Below are 20,000 nucleotides of genomic sequence, written 5' to 3'. Positions count from 1 at the left end.
TTGAAAGGAGCCATCCTCATTTAGAGCTGAAAGGAGCCATTCTCAGAGCTGAAAGAAGCCACTGTCACTAGAGCTGAAAGGACCCATCCTCACTTAGACCTGAAAGGAACCACTCTTACTCCGAGCTGAAAGGAGCCACTCTCACTTACAGCTAAAAGGAGCCATATTCACTTAGACCTGGAAGGAGTTCTTCTCACTTAGAGCTGAAAGGAATTGAAAGAAGCCATTCTGACTTAGAGCTGAAAGAATCCACTCTCACTTTGACCTGAAAGGAGCCATTCTCATTTAGACCTGGAAGGAGCTCTTCTCACTTAGAGCTAAAAGGAGTTGAAAGAACCCATTCTCACTTAGAGCTGAAAGGAGCTACTCTCGCTTAGAGCTTATAGGAGCCATTCTCATTTAGAGCTGAAAGAGCTATTCTCACTTAGAGCTGTTAGGAGCAACTCTCACTCAGACCTGAAAGGAGCCATTCTCATTTAGAACTGAAAGAAGCCTAGAAATGAAAGGAATCACTCCCATATGGAACTGAAAGGAAACAATTCTCATTCATAGCTGAAAGGAACCGCTCTCAGAGCTGAAAGGAGCCATTCTCATTCACAGCTGAAAGGAGCTTACTTAGAGCTAAAGAAGCCATTTTCATCTAGAGCTGGAAAGAACCACTCTCAGTTAGAAAGGAAAGGAAACAATTCTCACTCAGAGCTGAAAGGAGCCACTCTGAAAGAAACCATCAGCACCAGGAGCTATTCTCACCAGGAGCTGAAAGCAACCTCTGTCAGGAGCCATTCTCAGAGCTGAAAGAAGCCACTGTCACTAGAGCTGAAAGGACCCATCCTCACTTAGACCTGAAAGGAACCACTCTCACTAACAGCTGAAAGGAGCCATACTCACTTAGACCTGGAAGAAGCTCTTCTCACTTAGAGCTGAAAGAATCCATTCTCACTTAGAGCTGAAAGAAGCCATACTCATTTAGAGCTGAAAGGAGCTATTCTCACTTAGAGCTGAAAGGAGCTATTCTCACTTAGAACTGAAAGGATCCATTCTCATTTAGAGCTGAACAGAGCCATTCTCACTTAGAGCTGAAAGGAGCAATTCTCACTTAGAGCTGAAAGGAGCAATTCTCATTTAGAGCTGAAAGGAGCTATTCTCATTTAGAACTGAAAGCATCCATTCTCATTTAGAGCTGAACAGAGCCATTCTCACTTAGAGCTGAAAGGAGCAATTCTCACTTAGAGCTGAAAGGAGCAATTCTCACTTAGAGCTGAAAGGAACAATTCTCATTTAGAGCTGAAAGGAAATATTCTCATTTAGAGCTGAAAGGAGATATTCTCACTTAGAGCTGAAAGGAGCAATTCTCATTTAGAGCTGAAAGGAGCCATTCTCATTTACAGCTGAAAGGATCCATTCTCATTTAGAGCTGAAAGGATCCATTCTCATTTACAGCTGAAAGGATCCATTCTCATTTACAGCTGAAAGGATCCATTCTCATTTAGAGCTGAAAGGATCCATTCTCACTTAGAGCTGAAAGGAGCCATTCTCATTTAGAGCTAAAAGGAGCCATTCTCACTTAGAGCTGAAAGTAGTCATTCTCATTTAAAGCTGAAAGGAGCCATTCTCACTTAGAGCTGAAAGTACTCATTCTCATCTAGAACTGAAAGGAACCATTCTCACTTAGAGCTGAACGAAGCCTAGAAATGAAAGGAATCACTCCCATATGGAGCTGAAAGGAAACAATTCTCATTCATAGCTGAAAGGAACCGCTCTCAGAGCTGAAAGGAGCCATTCTCATTCACAGCTGAAAGGAGCTTACTTAGAGCTAAAGAAGCCATTTTCATCTAGAGCTGGAAAGAACCACTCTCAGTTAGAAAGGAAAGGAAACAATTCTCACTCAGAGCTAAAAGGAGCCACTCTGAAAGAAACCATCAGCACCTGGAGCTATTCTCACCAAGATCTGAAAGAAACCTCTGTCACATACAGCTGAAAAGAACCTCTCTCACTTCGAGCTGAAAGGAACAAGTTCCACTCAGAGCTGAAAGGAGCCATTCTCACTCAGAGCTGAAAGAAGCCACTGTAACTTAGATATGAACGGGGCCATTTTCACTTAGAGCTAAAAGGAACTATTCTCAGAGCTGAAAGAAGCCACTGTCACTTAGATATGAACGGGGCCATTTTCACTTAGAGCTAAAAGGAACTATTCTCAGAGCTGAAAGAAGCCACTGTCACTTAGATAAGAACGGGGCCATTTTCACTTAGAGCTAAAAGGAACTATTCTCAGAGCTGAAAGAAGCCACTGTCACTTAGATATGAAAGGAGTTATTCTGTCTTAAGAGCAGAAAGAAGCCACTCTCACTTTAAAACGAAAAGAAGTGGAGTGATGGCCTAGAGGTAACGCGTCCGCCTAGGAAGTGAGAGAATCTGAGCGCGCTGGTTCGAATCACGGTTCAGCAACCGGTATTTTCTCTCCCTCCACCAGACCTTGAGTGGTGGTCTTGACGCTAGTCATTCGGATGAGACGATAAACCGAGGTCCCGTGTGCAGCATGCACTTAGCGCACATAAAAGAACCCACGGCAACAAAAGGGTTGTTCCTGGCAAAATTCTGTAGAAAAATCCACATCGATAGAAAAAACAAATAAAACTGCATGCAGGAAATTTTTTTTTTTTTAATTTAAAAAAAAAATGGGTGGCGCTGTAGTGTAGCGACGCGCTCTCCCTGGGGAGAGCAGCCCGAATTTCACACAGAGAAATCTGCTGTGATAAAAAAGAAATACAAATACAAATACAAGAACAAGTCTCACTCACACAGCACCTTGAGGGCTGTCTTGGAGACAAGTAGAAACTGAGCTGAAAGAAGCCATTCTCAGAAAAGACCAGTAATCACTGAGCTGAAAGGAGCAAACAATTCTCACTCAGAAGAGATAACTCAACACTGAGCTCAAAGGGGACCGTCCTCACTCAAAAACAGATCACTCAACAACTCAGTCACTCACATAACACCCTGAGGGACGCCGTGGAGAAGACTGGAGGGCCCTGACCGTTGTCCGCTCTGCAGGTGTACACGTCACTGCTCGCGCACTGCACGCCTCTCACCGTGTGCGTCAGCACGGGTTGTCCCCCTGCGGCGCCCGTGAGGACGCTTACGTGCCTGGCCAGTACTCTCCCCTCGCTGTCATACTGAAGACACACACAAAAAAAGCAGGAAGTCCTGAACCTGCTGGGCCTACACCTGACGAGTTGTCTCGTTATCCTTTATCATTATTTTTTATATATATATTATTATTATTATTATTACTACTACCTTTTTCTATATTATAATTATTATTTATTTATTTATTTATTTATTTATTTATTTATGTAAGCTTATCTATCATTTATTCCCCCTTTTTTTTTCTCAAGGCCTGACTAAGCGCGTTGGGTTACGCTGCTGGTCAGGCATCTGCTTGGCAGATGTGGTGTAGCGTATATGGTTTTGTCCGAACGCAGTGACGCCTCCTTAAGCTACTGAAACTGAAACTGAAACATTATTTCTGATACTAACAACCTCATCTTCTTCTTCTTAGTTGTAGTAGTAGTAGTAGGAGGAGGAGGAGGAGGAGTATATCATTAATTATTTATCAATTTATTATCCTTATCATCATTATTGTTATCATTATTATTATCATCATCGATACTCATAGAGTATATCATTATCTATTTATAAATGTATTATCATTATCATTATTATTAGTATCATTGTTATTATCATCATTGTCATCGTCGATACTCACAGAGCCCCTATCTCTCGGTCAAAGACTTCAAGCGCTGTTCAAACACGGAGTATTTTGCACAACAGGCTGCTCGGGGCTAACTTGGTTTGGAGCTGACTTAGAGATCCCTTCAGGTACTCGTCATTCATTTCTTTTTCTTTATGTTTTTGTTGTTGTTTTGTATTTATCTCTTTTATTGTATTTATCTTCTTTTTCTTTCTTTTTTTTTTTTTTTTGTTTTTGTTTATCTTTTTTGTATTTATCTTTCTTTTTATCTTTTTTTAATCTTTTTGTTTTGTTTTGTATTTATCTTTTTTTAATGTATTTATCTTCTTTTTTTCTTTTTTTTATCTCAAGGCCTGACAAAGCGCGTTGGGTTACGCTGCTGGTCAGGCATATGCTTGCTTGGCAGATGTGGTGTAGCGTATATGGATTTGTCCGAACACAGTGACGCCTCCTTGAGCTACTGATACTGAAACTGAAACTCATTTCCTGTGTCATTCAGCCAGGTTTCGGGGTTACTAGAGCGCGCACGCATTTTTTTTTTATATATATATATATATATATATATATATATTAGAGTGGATTTTTCTTCAGAGTTTTGCCAAGGACAACTCCCGTAGCTGCCGCGGGTTCTTTTATGTTACGCTAAGTACATGCTGCACACGGGACCTTGGTTTATCTTATCGTCTCCTCAGGTTAACTCCAGACCACTCCAGGTCATGTGGAGGGGAAGAGAATTAGGCGAATGTTGGTTTCCTTCACCAGACGGGCGCAATAGCCAAGTGGTTAAAGCGTTGGACTTTCAATCTGAGGGTACCGGATTCGAATCACGGTGTCGGCGCCTGGTGGGTAAAAAGTGGAGATTTTTACGACCTCCCAGGTCAACATATGTGCAGACCTGCTAGTGCCTGAACCACCTTCGTGTGTAAACGCATGCAGAAGATCAAATACGCACGTTAAAGATCCTGTAATTCATGTCAGCGTTCGGTGGGTTATGGAAACAAAAACGTACCCAGCATGCACACCCCCGAAAACGGAGCATGGCTGCCTACATGGCGGGGTAAAAACGGTCATGCACGTAAAAGCCCACTCGTGTACATGCGAGTGTACGTGGGAGTTGCAGCCCACGACAGGAGGAGAAGAAGAAGGTTTCCTTCACCTACGCTGTCGCTTCCTGGGCGGACAGGGCACCACACAGCCACGACTCCTTACCTCTTAGGTATTAGACTGAAGCTTTTTTTTTTTTTCCTTTTTCTTTTTTTTAAATAAATATTTTATTCGAGTTTAACATTTAATACATACAGACGGACATAGAAAACCAACATCTGAAATCAACTATATTTGCCACTTTGCACCACCTAAACTGCAAATCAGGAAAGTTTCAGTTTCAGTTTCAGTAGCTCAAGGAGGCGTCACTGCGTTCGGACAAATCCATATACGCTACACCACATCTGCCAAGCAGATGCCTGACCAGCAGCGTAAACAGCAGGAAAACAACACAACACTGTCTTCATAGAGAAAAAACAAACAAACAAAAAAGTCACAATGCACTGTATAAAACAAGTAAATAAATGAAAGGAAAAAGAAAATAAATAAAAGAACAAACGTTACATTCGTGGTTGTCTTTCCTCCTCCTCGTTGCCTTCAATCATTTTTATGTATGGGTACCATTTTCTAGAAAATGCTATGGACATCATTTCCATCGAGTGTATATATTTGAAGCATTTTTCACTATTCAATCCTCCAAAACACTTCACCAGCCTATGATAATGGACGAAGAGAACACATGTCTTCTTTTGTTCGTTCGTGGGGTGCATCTCCCACGTTCACTCGTATGTACACGAGTGGGCTTTCACGTGCATGACCATTTTTACCCCGCCATGTAGGCAGCCACAATCCGTTTTCGGGGGTGTGCATGCTGGGTATATTCTTGTTTCAATAACCCATCGAACGCTGACATGGATTACAGGATCTTTAACGTGAGCGTAATTGATCTTCTGCTTGCGAATACACACGAAGGGGGTTCAGGCAACAAGCAGGTCTGCACATATGTTGACCTGGGAGCTCGGAAAAAATCTCCACCCTTTACCCCACCGGGCACCGTTACCGAGATTCGAACACAGGACCCTCAGATTGAAAGTCCAACGCTTCAAGCACTCGGCTGTTGAGCCTCTCCTTGCATTATTCAGACCCCCTAAAACACGTCACCAGCCTGATGATGGTGAACGAAGAGAAGAACAAGTGAAAGCCAGTCCTCACTAGCACCAGGCTGGGGGCAGGTCTGGAGTAGGTCGGTGTGCAGCTGAAGACCACGTCTGTGGGCTGAGACCCCTTCACCTCCAGCAGTGAGGTCCGTTGATTCAGCAACAGCTGTACGCTGGACACTGGGTCTGATACACGTCCATAATAAAATGAATAAGTGAATAGATAAGTAGATAGATACACACATACATACATTGACAAACAAATATATCGACGATAACAACAACAAGAATAATGATAATGATGATATTAATAATGATTAAAAGAATGAATGAATGAATTAATTAATTAATTAATTAATTAATTAATTAATTAATTAATTAATTAATTAATTAATTAATCAATTAATAATAATAATGATGATGATGATGATGGAGATGATGATGATGATGATGATGATGATGATATTTATGATGGTGATGATGATGGTGATGATGCTGATGATGGAGATGATGCTGATGTTGGTAATGATAATAATGAGAATGAAAGCAACAACAACAAAACAACAACAATAATAATAATAATAATGATGATAAATGACCACTGGTTAAAAAAAAAAGTCATCGGCATTCTTAAGGTCTAGTGTAACTAACTAACCAGCTAACCAACAAGCTAACTCTACAAACACAGAAACATGTGACTCACATGTAGTCAACACAACCAGTGTGATGGACTTCACCACAGGCAGGCGAGCGTCACCACCACCACCACCACCCCCACTGACCGTGGTGGTTGAAGCTAACTAATTAACTAACTGACTAACTAAATAACTGACTAACTAAATAACTTACTAACTGACAGACAGACTGACTTACTGACTGACAACTAACTAACTAACTAACTAACTGACTGACTGACTACTGAGTAAGTAAATAAATAAATAACTGACTGACTGACTGACTGACTGACTAAATAACTAACTGGCTAGCTAATAAACTAACACACACACACACACACACACACACACACACACACACACGCACGCGCGCACACACACACGCACACACACACACACACACACACACACACACATTCGCACATGCATGTAAAAGAAATTTTCTCTTTTTTTTAAACATATGAACAAATAACTAAAGAAATCAACCAAAAAGTAAGTAAGTAACTGTCTGACGGACTGACCGATTGAATGGCTAACTGCCTAACTGACTAACTAACAAACCAGCTTATTATGGCTGAATCTAGATAGCCAACTAACTAACTAACTCACTCTACAAACAAATAACACGCATCTCACAAGTGGTCAGCACGACCAGGGTGATGGACTTCAACACAGGCAGATGTGGGGTCACTGACCTTGGTGGTTGACACTATCTAACTAACTATCTAACTATCTAACTATCTAACTAACTAACTAACTACCTACCTACCTAACAACCTAACTAACTAATCAACATATCTCACAAGTGGTCACACCACACACACACACACACACACACACACACACACACACACACACACATTCGCACATGCATGTAAAAAAAATCTTTTTTTTAAACATATGAACAAATAACTAGAGAAATCAACCAAAAAGTAAGTAAGTAAGTAACTGTCTGACGGACTGACCGATGGAATGACTAACTGCCTAACTGACTAACTAACAAACCAGCTTATTATGGTTGAATCTAGATAGCCAACTAACTAACTAACCTACTATCTAACTAACTAACTCTACAAACAAATAACACGTATCTCACAAGTGGTCAGCATGACCAGGGTGATGGACTTCATCACAGGCAGACGGGGATCACCACCACCCTCACTGATCGTGGTGGTTGAAACTAACTAACAAACTATCTGACTGACTGACTAACTAACTAACTAGCTAACTAACTAACAAACTAGCTCTACAAACAAACCTATACATGTGACTCACAAGTGGTCAGCACAACCAGGATGATGGAGTTCACCACAGGCAGACGGGGATCACCACCACCCTCACTGACCGTGGTCGTTGAAGCGTTACAGACGTACGTCATGGACACGATGCGAGAGGCCGTGAACTCCAGGCTGGACGCCGAGCCCTGTGTCCAGGCAACGGAGGCCACTGGAGGGTTGCCCTGGGCTGAGCACCTGACGTGAACCTTCTCCCCCTCCCTCACCGTGCAGGAGGTGGCAGACGTCATCGTGCAGGCGTTGGAGGTAAGGGGGCTGATGGTCAGTGCTACGTCTGATGTTGTCCAGCGAAGATGGGAACCGGAAACAATGATGGTGACAACAGTAAAAAAAATAATAATAAAAAAATTAAAAAATAAAAATAAAGTCCATAGATTGTATATACAATTATGATATTGATTCAGCTACATTTTGTATCTTAGAACTAAGTGCTAGGCGATATATATATTTCACGACAGCGAGAAAGTATAGTGAAAAAAAGCGTGGGCCTGATATAAAGTATAAACTATTATTATCATTATTTTATTTAGTAGCAGTAGTAGTAGTAGTAGTAGTATCATCATCATGGATCCTCAAGATGGCTGGGATACACTGCAGTGACTGCATCACCAATGTTGAGGCCCTAGGGAAAGCCAAAGTCAATAGCATCAAGGCAATATTCCTGAGGCACCATATAAGACAACCACATACTGAAGATCGTTCTATCCGGACAGAGGAACACCCAGGAAGAGGCATTAATACACGCCGAGGAAGGCCCTCACTGCCTTTCACCGCCAGTCAATTTAGAGTACAAAATTCCCTTGTGCTATAAACACAGAAAAGACAGTGACTAAGAATAGCTGGCGATTCCTCCCACGATGTATAGAAAATATGGCCTAACCTACCACCTAACATTAAGAGCAGTAGGTTCGTGGATAACAGACCAATGAATGGTCACCTTTCAGTGACATGGGTCCTCTACCACACCTGTGCATAAATGCGAGCTTGGCGGTGAAAGGGTTAAGACACGCCGAAGAAGGCCCGGCCCTCACAGCCTGTGCTATCAACTCCCCGCCTCCCAAATTGACGACACAAGCTGCTGATTTAACCCTTTCACCGCCAGTCAATTTAGAGTACAAAATTCCCTTGTGCTATAAGCACAGAAAAGACAGTGACTAAGAATAGCTGGCGATTCCTCCTACGATGTATAGAAAATATGGCCTATCCTACCACCGAACATTAATTAAGAGCAGTAGGTTCGTGGATAACAGGCCCATGATCTGATCATCATTCAGTGACATGGGTCCTCTACCACACCTGTGCATAAATGCGAGCTTGGCGGTGAAAGGGTTAAGACACGCCGAAGAAGGCCCGGCCCTCACAGCCTGTGCTATCAACTCCCCGCCTTCCAAATTGACGACACAAGCTGCTGACTTAAGTTCCTGAGCAGGTGCCAGACCATCCACCAATCCCCCTGCACCTTTGATGCAAGACGTCGTGTCAGTCTGGGGGAGAAGAGGATAAGGCGGGGGGGGGGGGGGAGAGAGAAAAGAAATAATATGCATATGAAATTTAAAAAAAAATTGAAAGAAAACAAAACAAAAACCAAAAACAAACAAAAAAACAAAAACAAAAAAAAACAAGAGGCAAGGCCTTCAAGACTCACTTGTGATACACCGAAAAAAAAAAATCCAAGCTTTTTATGTATTGTGTATAATTTCAAAATGTAATGTTTAAGATGAGAAAAATCAGTTTAAAGCGAATTAAGTCCCCTAGCATTAATTACAGAGTAATTTCCCTTTTTTACTATCTGCACCAAAATGTTTGCAAAATAAATAAAACTTCCATGCTTAGCAAAAGAAGTTTCTGTTTGAACAAATGATAATGACTGCGCTTGTTGTTAGGTCAGAATATCAGATCAAAGTGCCAAGTTTAGAGAATACAAAAAATATAAATATAACAGTAAATACAGTTTGCATATAATTAGGCTTCATTTTTTTAATTTTTTTGGTGCCCATCCCAGAGGTGCAATATTATTTTAAACAAGATGACTGGAAAGAACTGAATTTTTCCTATTTTTATGCCAAATTTGGTGTCAACTGACAAAGTATTTGCAGAGAAAATGTCAATGTTAAAGTTTACCACGGACACACACACACACACACACACACACACACACACACAGACAACCGAACACCGGGTTAAAACATAGACTCACTTTGTTTACACAAGTGAGTCAAAAACTGGGAAAAATCAGAACCCACTACAGGCCAGACATTCCACTGCAGCCGCTCTGAAAGAATCTAGATGCCAAGTCGCGAGTCGGGCTCGCCAGCTATCAATGTGCTTGCGCTTGAAAAGGACTAAACTGATGCCACATTCACATATATTTTTTATCCTTGAGTCATCGGCAACAGTAGTAGTGAGCAGTAATTTCATATCATCATCATGTACTTAGCGCACGTAAAAGAACCCACGGCAACAAAAGGGTTGTTCCTAGCAAAATTCGATAGGAAAAATAAATAAAACTGCACGCAAGGGAAAAAAAAAAAGAAAAAAAAGGGTGGAGCTTTATATAGCGACGCGTTCTCCCTGGAGAGAGCAGCCCGAATTTCACACAGAGAAATTTGTTGTGATAAAAAGAAATGCAAATTCAAATACAAATCATCATACACACCATCATATTCATCATCAACATTATGATCATTTTCATCATCATCATCATCATCATCATCATCACTGTCATCATAAATATTATCAATATCAATATAGATATCATTCTTCTTCTTTTTATTCATCATCATCATCACCACCATTATCATCAATCTGACCATTCCAGTAGTAGCAGCAGCAGCAGCAGCAGTAGTAGTAGTAGTAATATCAGCAGCAGCAGTAGTAGTAGTAATAGTACTAATATTAGCAGCAGCAGTAGCAGCAGCAGCAGCAGTAGTAGTAGCAGCAGCAGTAGCAGCAGCAGCAGTAGTAGTAGCAGCAGCAGCAGTAGCAGCAGCGGGCAGCAACAGTAGTAGTAGTAGTAGCAGCAGCAGCAGTAGCAGCGGCAGCAGCAGTAGTAGTAGCAGCAGCAGTAGTATTAGTAATAATAGCAGCAGTAGCAGCAGCAGCAACAGTAGTAGTAGCAGCAGCAGTAGTAGTAGTAATAGCAGCAGCAACAGTAATAGTAGTAGCAGCAGCAGTAGTAGTAGTAGTAGTAGCAGCAGCAGTAGTATTAGTAGCAGCAGCAGTAATAGTAGTATTAGTAGCAGCACCAGTAGCAGCAGCAGTAGTAGCAGCAGCAACAGCAGCAGCAGCAGTAGTAGTAGTAGTAACAGCAGCAGTAGTAGTATCAGCAGCAGCAGCAGTAGTAGTAGCACAAGTAGTAGCAGTAGCAGCAGCAGCACTAGCAATAGTAGTAGTAGCAGCAGCAGCAGTAGTAGTAGTAGTAATAGCAGCAGCAGTAGTAGTATCAGCAGCAGCAGTAGCAACAACAGCAGCAGCAGCAGCAGCAACAGTAGTAGTAGTAGTAGTAGTAGTGGCATCAGCAGCAGCAGCAGAATTAGTAGTAATAGCAGCAGCAGCAGCATTAGTAGTAGTAGCAGCAGCAGCAGCAGTAATGATAGGAGCAGCAGCAGCAGTAGCAGCGGCAGTGGTAGTAGTAGTAGCAGCAGTAGTAGCAGCAGCAGTAGTAGTAACAGCGGCAGTAATAGTAGCATTAGTAGCAGCACCAGTAGCAGTAGTAGCAGCAGCAGTAGTAGTATCAGCGGCAGTAATAGTAGCATTAGTAGCAACACCAGTTGCAGCAGCAGTAGCAGTAGCAGCAGCAGCAGAAGTAGCAGCAGCAGTAGCAGTAGCAGCAGCAGCAGCAGTAGTAGTAGTAATAGCAGCAGCAGCAGTAGTAGTAGCAGCAGCAGCAGTTGTAGTAGCTACTACGACTACTACGACTAGTAGTAGTAGTCGTAGTAGTAGTGTTGTAGTCTTCAGCCCTGCACCGTGCAGTGAAAGAAGCCGACAGCATGCTGAGAGGACTCACAGTACACCTGAAGGATCCTCTCCTGAACGACAGGAGTCTTGCTGTTCTCAGTGAACGCGTTGTGAGCTCACACGTCACGCGCCGTCCGTTGTCCGCGCTGGTCAGCACGCCCAGGATCACGCTGACCTCACCTTGACCCAGAGTGCCGGTCTGACCTTCGAAGGTCAAGGTCGCTGGTGGATTTCCGGGGTCATCGGGTAGGGTGCAGTTCAAGGACGGGGTGTCCCCTTCCAGGAACGGGTACGGCTGCTGCCCGTGCTCGATGGTCGGAGCCGCTGGGGGGTCTGTTGGACAGGAGAGTGAGGAATGAGTCTGGGTTCTGTTCAAGCTAGGTTTTTGTTTGTTTGTTTGTTTGTTTGTTTGTTTCGTTTATCTATTAGTTCCTTTGTTCATCTGTTTGTGTATCTATTTGTTTATTTATTTATCTATTTATTTGTTCATTTATTCATTTATTTGTTTATTTATTTACTTCTCTATCTATCTGTCTATCTATCTATCTATCTATTTATTTATCTATTCATTTTTTTGTTTGGCGTTGAAACATATCCTAGCACGTCCACCCTCTGCAGAATGAGTTTGGTCTGCGCAGGGTCGTAATGTATTTATTTATTTATTTATTTATTCATTCATTTGTTTGTTTATTTATTTTTGGAATTGAAACATATCCTCGCACATCCACCCTCCGCAGAATGAGTTTGATCTGCTCAGGTTGGGGATTTGCTTATATATATATATATATATATATATATATATATATATATATATATATATATATATGTATGTATATATATATTCATTTATTTATCTATTTATAAATCTGCTTATTTATTCATTTCAAGTTGAAACATATCCTCGCATGTCCACCCTCCGCTCACCCCCCATCCCCTACACACACACACACACACACAATGACTTTCACATGTGCTACATATAAAGATGAAATTCCTGAGGCGAGATGCCAGGCAATACTACTACCACTACTACTACTACTAGTAGTACTATTTGATGATAATAATAACAATAATAGTATTTATTTTTCGACAAGAAAGGTAAAAAAAAAAAAAGGTAAACCAAGAAAGCAATCAAAACAGTTCACTTTTTGTTGTTTATTTTCACTTCATCTAGCAAATCATCATACCGATACACGACAATATATATATATATATATATATATATATATATATATATATAAACTGGTATAACTCACAATACACCTGAAGAGTGACGGAAGCCGTCTGCGAATACCATTCCGCTGGTTTGTTTTCCCACTGTGCCCTGCACGTGCATAGCTCGCCATTGTAGTCACGTGATGCCGTCACCTGCAGGGTGCCGTTGACCCCGCTGACCTCCTGACCTCCGCTGCCACAGGTCAAGGTCACTGAGGACGCGGGAGGGTTCCCACCAATGACCGTGCAGGTCAAGTTCACTGTGTTTCCAGCGTAGAGAACATTTCCGCTGTACCCACCGAAGACTGGAGCAGAGGGCGGTGGGTCTGAATCACGGAGACGAAGAGAGGCAATGACAAAGACGATGGTTTAGTTGTTAGGCCTCTGGCCCATAACGAAAGAGTGGGTCGCGAAGAGAAACTATCAAATAATGAATCCCACAGTGTGAACAATACGTCCATGCGCACGCAGAAAATTCCACAGTCACAAATACATACACACTCTCTCTCTCCCACTCCTTCCGTCCCCACACCCCTACTGGGTGCTAGTCATTCGGATGAGAAGATAAACCGAGGTCCCGTGTGCAGCATGCACTTAGCGCACGTAAAAGAACCCACGGCAACAAAAGGGTTGTTCCTGGCAAAATTCTGAAGAAAAATCCACTTCGATAGGAAAAACAAATAAAACTGCACGCAGGAAAATACAAAAAAATGGGTGGCGCTGTAGTATAGCGACGGTCTCTCCCTGGGGAGAGCAGCCCGAATTTCACGCAGAGAAACCTGTTGTGATAAAAAAGAAATACAAATACTAGCTTGCTACACAGGTCCAGCGACACCCATATGCGCCTGGATTAAAATGAACTGAAAAAAAAAGGTGAACAGACAGAGAACGGAGGCAGAGAAAGAGAGAGAGGGAGAAAGAGAGAGAGAGACGGACACGGACACGGACACGGACATTGTTTTATTGCCACTGACAATACTATCCTTTGGCAAGGGGGACAATGTATGAACAAAAGAATAACGACGGTTTACAGAGAAACTGACACTTTGCTAAGAGTAAAAAGAAAATCAAAGACAAACAACAACAACAAAATCATAACATACTTATATATTGTTAAGATTAAAAAAGAAAATTGAAAAAAGCTCGACCATCCAACTTTCTACAAAGTCATTCAGAATTATAAACTGTGGAACTGGTATCAGGGTAACATTGGTTTTTTTCGATAACTATAAGGCTTCCGAAGATAATTTCTTTTTCCGACAACCCCAAGCTAGGGCGATAAATTTCGCTTGTGATCTTATTTTTGAGAGAGAGAGAGAGAGAGAGAGAGAGACTCTTTTTACGAAACACAACAATATTTATCGTATTCATGTTAACTTTTAAGACATGTCTAGTTGCTGCCGTATAACATCTATTCAATTGCCTCTGAATATTGATTACCGTTGTAGGTAAGAAATTAATTGATCAGCAAAAATGCAACATAAAGGGTTCTAAAAGATAAAATCTTGACGATTGATTTCTCAAGCTAGCTCGTTGAGAAACAGAGAAAACAAACCCGGACTACAAATGTCTCCTTGTAGTATAATCAGAAACCCGATAGTTTTGCCCAATACCTTATTCCAGCTTTCACTTCAGTGTACATACTTCTTCTGCACCGATGCAATGCAACTTATCTTTAATTCACTTCTTAGCACAACAGGCCATACCAGTTTAAAAGAAACCGGAATCAAACGCTTCTTCAAAATCCACAAAATGAACACATAAGTAATGAGAGGGAAAAAAAACATATATGTAGATAGATAAATAGATAAACAAGTAAACTGATAAATCAAGGAATAGATAGATAGATAAATAAATAAATAAAACTCGAAACACAACAGCTAACACGAAATCACTTACAGTGAATCCTCAGCGTCCGTTCGTCAGATGTTCTCCGCACATTCGTGACGGAGTTGACGGCAGTGCAGGAAATGACGTCACCATTATCTTCCTTCACGGGGACAAAGCTGCACGTGCTCTGGGTGGTATGGGCACACTGGCTTCCGCTCCAGCTGTAGGTGGCGTGGGGCTTCACGTCCACAGCGCTACAGGTCAAGGTCAGGGGTTGGGGGCTCTGTGTGGGGTGAAGGTCGTGCACTGGTGGGTCGGTCAGATTGACACTGGTGGGACCATCTGCAGTGATACAATGCAATATAATATAATGCAATACAATAAAGTAAAACACAGTACAATACAATACAATACAATACAATACAATACAATGCCGTACAATTCAATACAACACAACTCGACTAAACGCACTACACAACACCACACCACATCATACCATATCACACCACACCATAACACAACACAGCAACACACCACACAATAACACACCAGAACGCAACACACCACACCACACCACAGCGCAACACACTACACCACACCACAACGCAACACACCACACCACACCACAACGCACCACACCACACCACACCACAACGCAACACACCACACCATACTACAACACACCACACCACAAAACAAACACCTCTCCACACCACGCCACACCACAACGCAACACACCACATCATACCATAACACACCACACCACACCACACCACAACACACCACACCACAACACACCACAACGCAACACAACACGCCACAACACACCACAACACACCACAACACAACACACCACAACACAACACAACACAACGCAATACAACGCACCACACCACACCACAACACACCACACCACAACATACCACACCACAACACAACACACCACACCACACCACACCACAACACAACACAACACAACACACCACACCACAACACAACACAACACAACACACCACACCACACCACAACACAACACAACACAACACAACACACCACACCACACCACACCACACCACAACACAACACAACACAACGCAACACAACACACCATATCATACCACAACATACCACACCACATCACAACACAACACACCACACCACAACACACCACACACTTCTCCACAGCACAGCACACCACAAAACAAACACTTCTCCACACCTCTCCACACCACACCACACCACAGCACACCACAACACAAACACCTCTCCACACCACACCACACCACACCACAGCACACCACAACACAAACACCTCTCCACACCACACCACACCACACCACACCACACCACAAAACAAACACCTCTCCACACCACACCACACCACACCACACCACACCACACCACAAAACAATCACCTCTCCACACCTCTCCACACCACACCACACCACACCACAAAACAATCACCTCTCCACACCTCTCCACACCACACCACACCACACCACACCACACCACAAAACAATCACCTCTCCACACCACACCACACCACACCACACCACAAAACAAACACCTCTCCACACCTCTCCACACCACACCACACCACACCACACCACACCACAAAACAATCACCTCTCCACACCTCTCCACACCACACCACACCACACCACACCACACCACAAAACAAACACCTCTCCACACCTCTTCACACCACACCACACCACACCACACCACACCACAAAACAATCACCTCTCCACACCACACCACACCACACCACAAAACAATCACCTCTCCACACCTCTCCACACCACACCACACCACACCACAACACACCACACCACAACACAAAACAAACACCTCTCCACACCTCTCCACACCACACCACACCACACCACACCACACCACACCACAACACAAACACCTCTCCACACCACACCACACCACAACACAAACACCTCTCCACACCTCTCCACACCACACCACACCACACCACAAAACAAACACCTCTCCACACCTCTCCACACCACACCACACCACAACACAAACACCTCTCCACACCACACCACACCACAACACACCACAACACAAACACCTCTCCACACCACACCACACCACACCACACCACACCACACCACACCACAATCACCTCTCCACACCACACCACACCACACCACACCACACCACAATCACCTCTCCACACCACACCACACCACACCACACCACACCACAATCACCTCTCCACACCACACCACACCACACCACACCACACCACACCACAACACAAACACCTCTCCACACCACACCACACCACACCACACCACAACACAAACACCTCTCCACACCACACCACACCACAATCACCTCTCCACACCACACCACACCACACCACAAACACCTCTCCACACCACACCACAGCACACCACAACACAAACACCTCTCCACACCTCTCCACACCACACCACACCACACCACAGCACACCATAACACAAACACCTCTCCACATCACACCACACCACACCACAGCACACCACAGCACACATAACACAAACACCTCTCCACACGCCACACCACACCACACCACACCACACCACAAAACAATCACCTCCACACCTCTCCACACCACACCACAACACAACACAAACACCTCTCCACACCACGCCCACACCACAACGCAACACACCACATCATACCATAAACACTCCACACCACACCACATCACAACACAACACACCACACCACAACACACACATCTCTCCCAACCACACCACAGCACACCACAAACAACACACCACAGCACACCACAACACAAACACCTCTCCACACCACAACACAAACACCTCTCCACACCACAACACAAACACCTCTCCACACCACAACACACCACACCACAAATCAAACACCTCTCCACACCACAACACACCACACACAAATCAAACACCTCTCCACACCACAACACAAACACCTCTCCACACCACAACACAAACACCTCTCCACACCACAACACACCACACCACAAATCAAACACCTCTCCACACCACAACACAAACACCTCTCCACACCACAACACAAACACCTCTCCACACCACAACACAACACCTCTCCACACCACAACACACCACACCACAAATCAAACACCTCTCCACACCACACCACACCACACCACACCACACCACAAACAAACACCTCTCCACACCACACCACACCACACCACACAACAAACACCTCTCCACACCACCCCACGCGACACCAGCCAACTCACAGGCCACTTTCAGAACGAAGGTGGTGCTTCTGTCGTCGCTGTCAGCTGTCGCCCAGTCCTGGACGCACGTGAACACAGCGCCGTCATCCTCCCTCCGCACGTTGTTCAGCTCAAACCGCACGCTCTGTTCATCAAAGGAGCCCGTGGCAACAAGCCCTCGGTTGTCACGGGTGACGTACAAACGGCCCGACGGATTGCCACGGTCAGTGGCGACGCACGTGCAATCCAGGGCGGCGTTTTCAGCGATGTAGCCCCCACCTTGAGTGTTGCAGTCGATGCTCGGGTCCGTGCTGGGCCGAGCTGCAAACAATGGCGATGATGATATCGAAAATATTATTTTCAATGATGATAACAGCAACAATAACCGTGGAAGCAGCATAGCACAGTTGTTGTTTTTTAGTTTTGTTGTTGTTGTTGTTGTTGTTGTTGTTTTGCTGCCCCATCATCTGCACCATTTCAGTGGCATTACTCCCACGCCGCTCATTTAGATTCCCCCATACACGGCCACACCCAGGTTCGTCCGCCACAGAGACAGCGTAGGCAGTTCGCAGGGAACCATCGATGTTAGGTCGCCAGAAGGCCACACACCCTAGGAGACCCTGCACTGCCGTTGAGTCACTTCAGTGGTGTTCAGTGGTGCCTTTTCTGATTCAACGTACTTAGGACACCACTTACTAAGCCCCCTACTAACGACGATAATGGCTCAGTCGCGGAGCCAGTCTGAGTGAGCGCCCGTCCCAGTGTGGAGACCGCCACCACGTCCCTCAAACAACAGTCCCTCATGAATCTGCCAACACTGAAGACACTGACAGGACTCACTCGAAGCACAGAAATGGAGGGGTATCGAAACTTAGGTTGGCGTGGCACAGTATTGGTTAGGCTTTGGGTGTCTGATCCAGTGTTCACTCCAGTGGTCAGGGTTCGAGGCCCCGTTTCGGATTGGGGATGACAGTGTCCTTAAGAACAGCACTGAGGCTTTGGGATTGAGCCCCACAAACAAAATTGTCTTCCCCTCCACTAGACCTTGAGTGGTGGTCTGAACGTTAGTCATTCGGATGAGATGATAAACCGAAGTTCCGTGTTCGGCATGCACTCAGAGCATGTAAAAGGTAGTGCAATACATTACATTACGATACAGTACCATACGATACGACACAATGAGATCCGATGTGATAAGATCCGAAATGATACAAAACAAAACAACACAATACAATACAATATGATTCATACCACACAATAAAAAAAAAAAAAAGAAGAAACAACACAACAAAACACGATACAGTGAAATACAATTCATACAAAACAATATTAAAAAAAATAAAATAAAATGCGGTGATGCGCGCGCGCGCGCGCGCGCGCGCGCGTGTGTGTGTGTGTGTGTATGTAATTTTCAGATCCAGAGTGGCCGATGATTAAATACCATTTCAAATACCTTTTCGCATATCAAATTATTCTATTTGATGCCAAAAAAACAGAGCCTTCAAGTCTCGAAGTCTAAAGAGTCTTGAATCACAATACAACACCGCGAGTAAGGATGCAGACAGAACTCACCAAGAGACAGAGACAGGAGAGACAGGCAAGGATGTAGACAGAACTCACCGAGAGACAGAGACAGGTAAGGATGCAGACAGAACTCACCGAGAGACAGAGACAGGTAAGGATGCAGACAGAACTCACCAAGAGACAGAGACAGGTAAGGATGTAGACAGAACTCACCATCAGACAGAGACAGGTAAGGATGCAGCCAGAACTCACCATCAGACAGAGACAGAGACAGGTAAGGATGTAGACAGAACTCACCAACAGACAGAGACAGGTAAGGATGC

At 43.9% G+C, this 20,000-nt stretch overlaps 1 protein-coding gene across 3 annotated transcripts in view; it reads right to left on the bottom strand.

Moving 5' to 3' along the window:
- Window positions 1-20,000, bottom strand: part of LOC143302085 (nephrin-like) — a 41,131-nt gene that overhangs the window by 13,559 nt on the left and 7,572 nt on the right. For 2 of the 3 annotated variants that reach the window (XM_076616601.1, XM_076616602.1), the window contains exons 1-4: window positions 11,925-12,064; window positions 7,899-8,192; window positions 6,005-6,135; window positions 2,987-3,170 (exon numbers count right to left, since the gene is read on the bottom strand). In XM_076616601.1, coding sequence (XP_076472716.1) covers window positions 2,987-3,170; window positions 6,005-6,135; window positions 7,899-8,148 — 565 coding nt within the window. In that variant the 5' untranslated portion in view covers window positions 8,149-8,192; window positions 11,925-12,064. Of the gene's footprint in view, window positions 1-2,986; window positions 3,171-6,004; window positions 6,136-7,898; window positions 8,193-11,924; window positions 12,209-13,131; window positions 13,417-14,989; window positions 15,263-18,174; window positions 18,475-20,000 lie in introns of those variants that run through there. The other variant, XM_076616600.1, reaches the window with a different exon arrangement.

This window comes from Babylonia areolata, chromosome 28 (assembly GCF_041734735.1).
Source record: "Babylonia areolata isolate BAREFJ2019XMU chromosome 28, ASM4173473v1, whole genome shotgun sequence".
NCBI classification, from domain to species: Eukaryota; Metazoa; Mollusca; class Gastropoda; order Neogastropoda; family Buccinidae; genus Babylonia; species Babylonia areolata.
The sequence above is the reverse complement of the archived record's forward strand: the minus strand, read 5'-3'. Positions and strand labels throughout refer to the sequence as shown.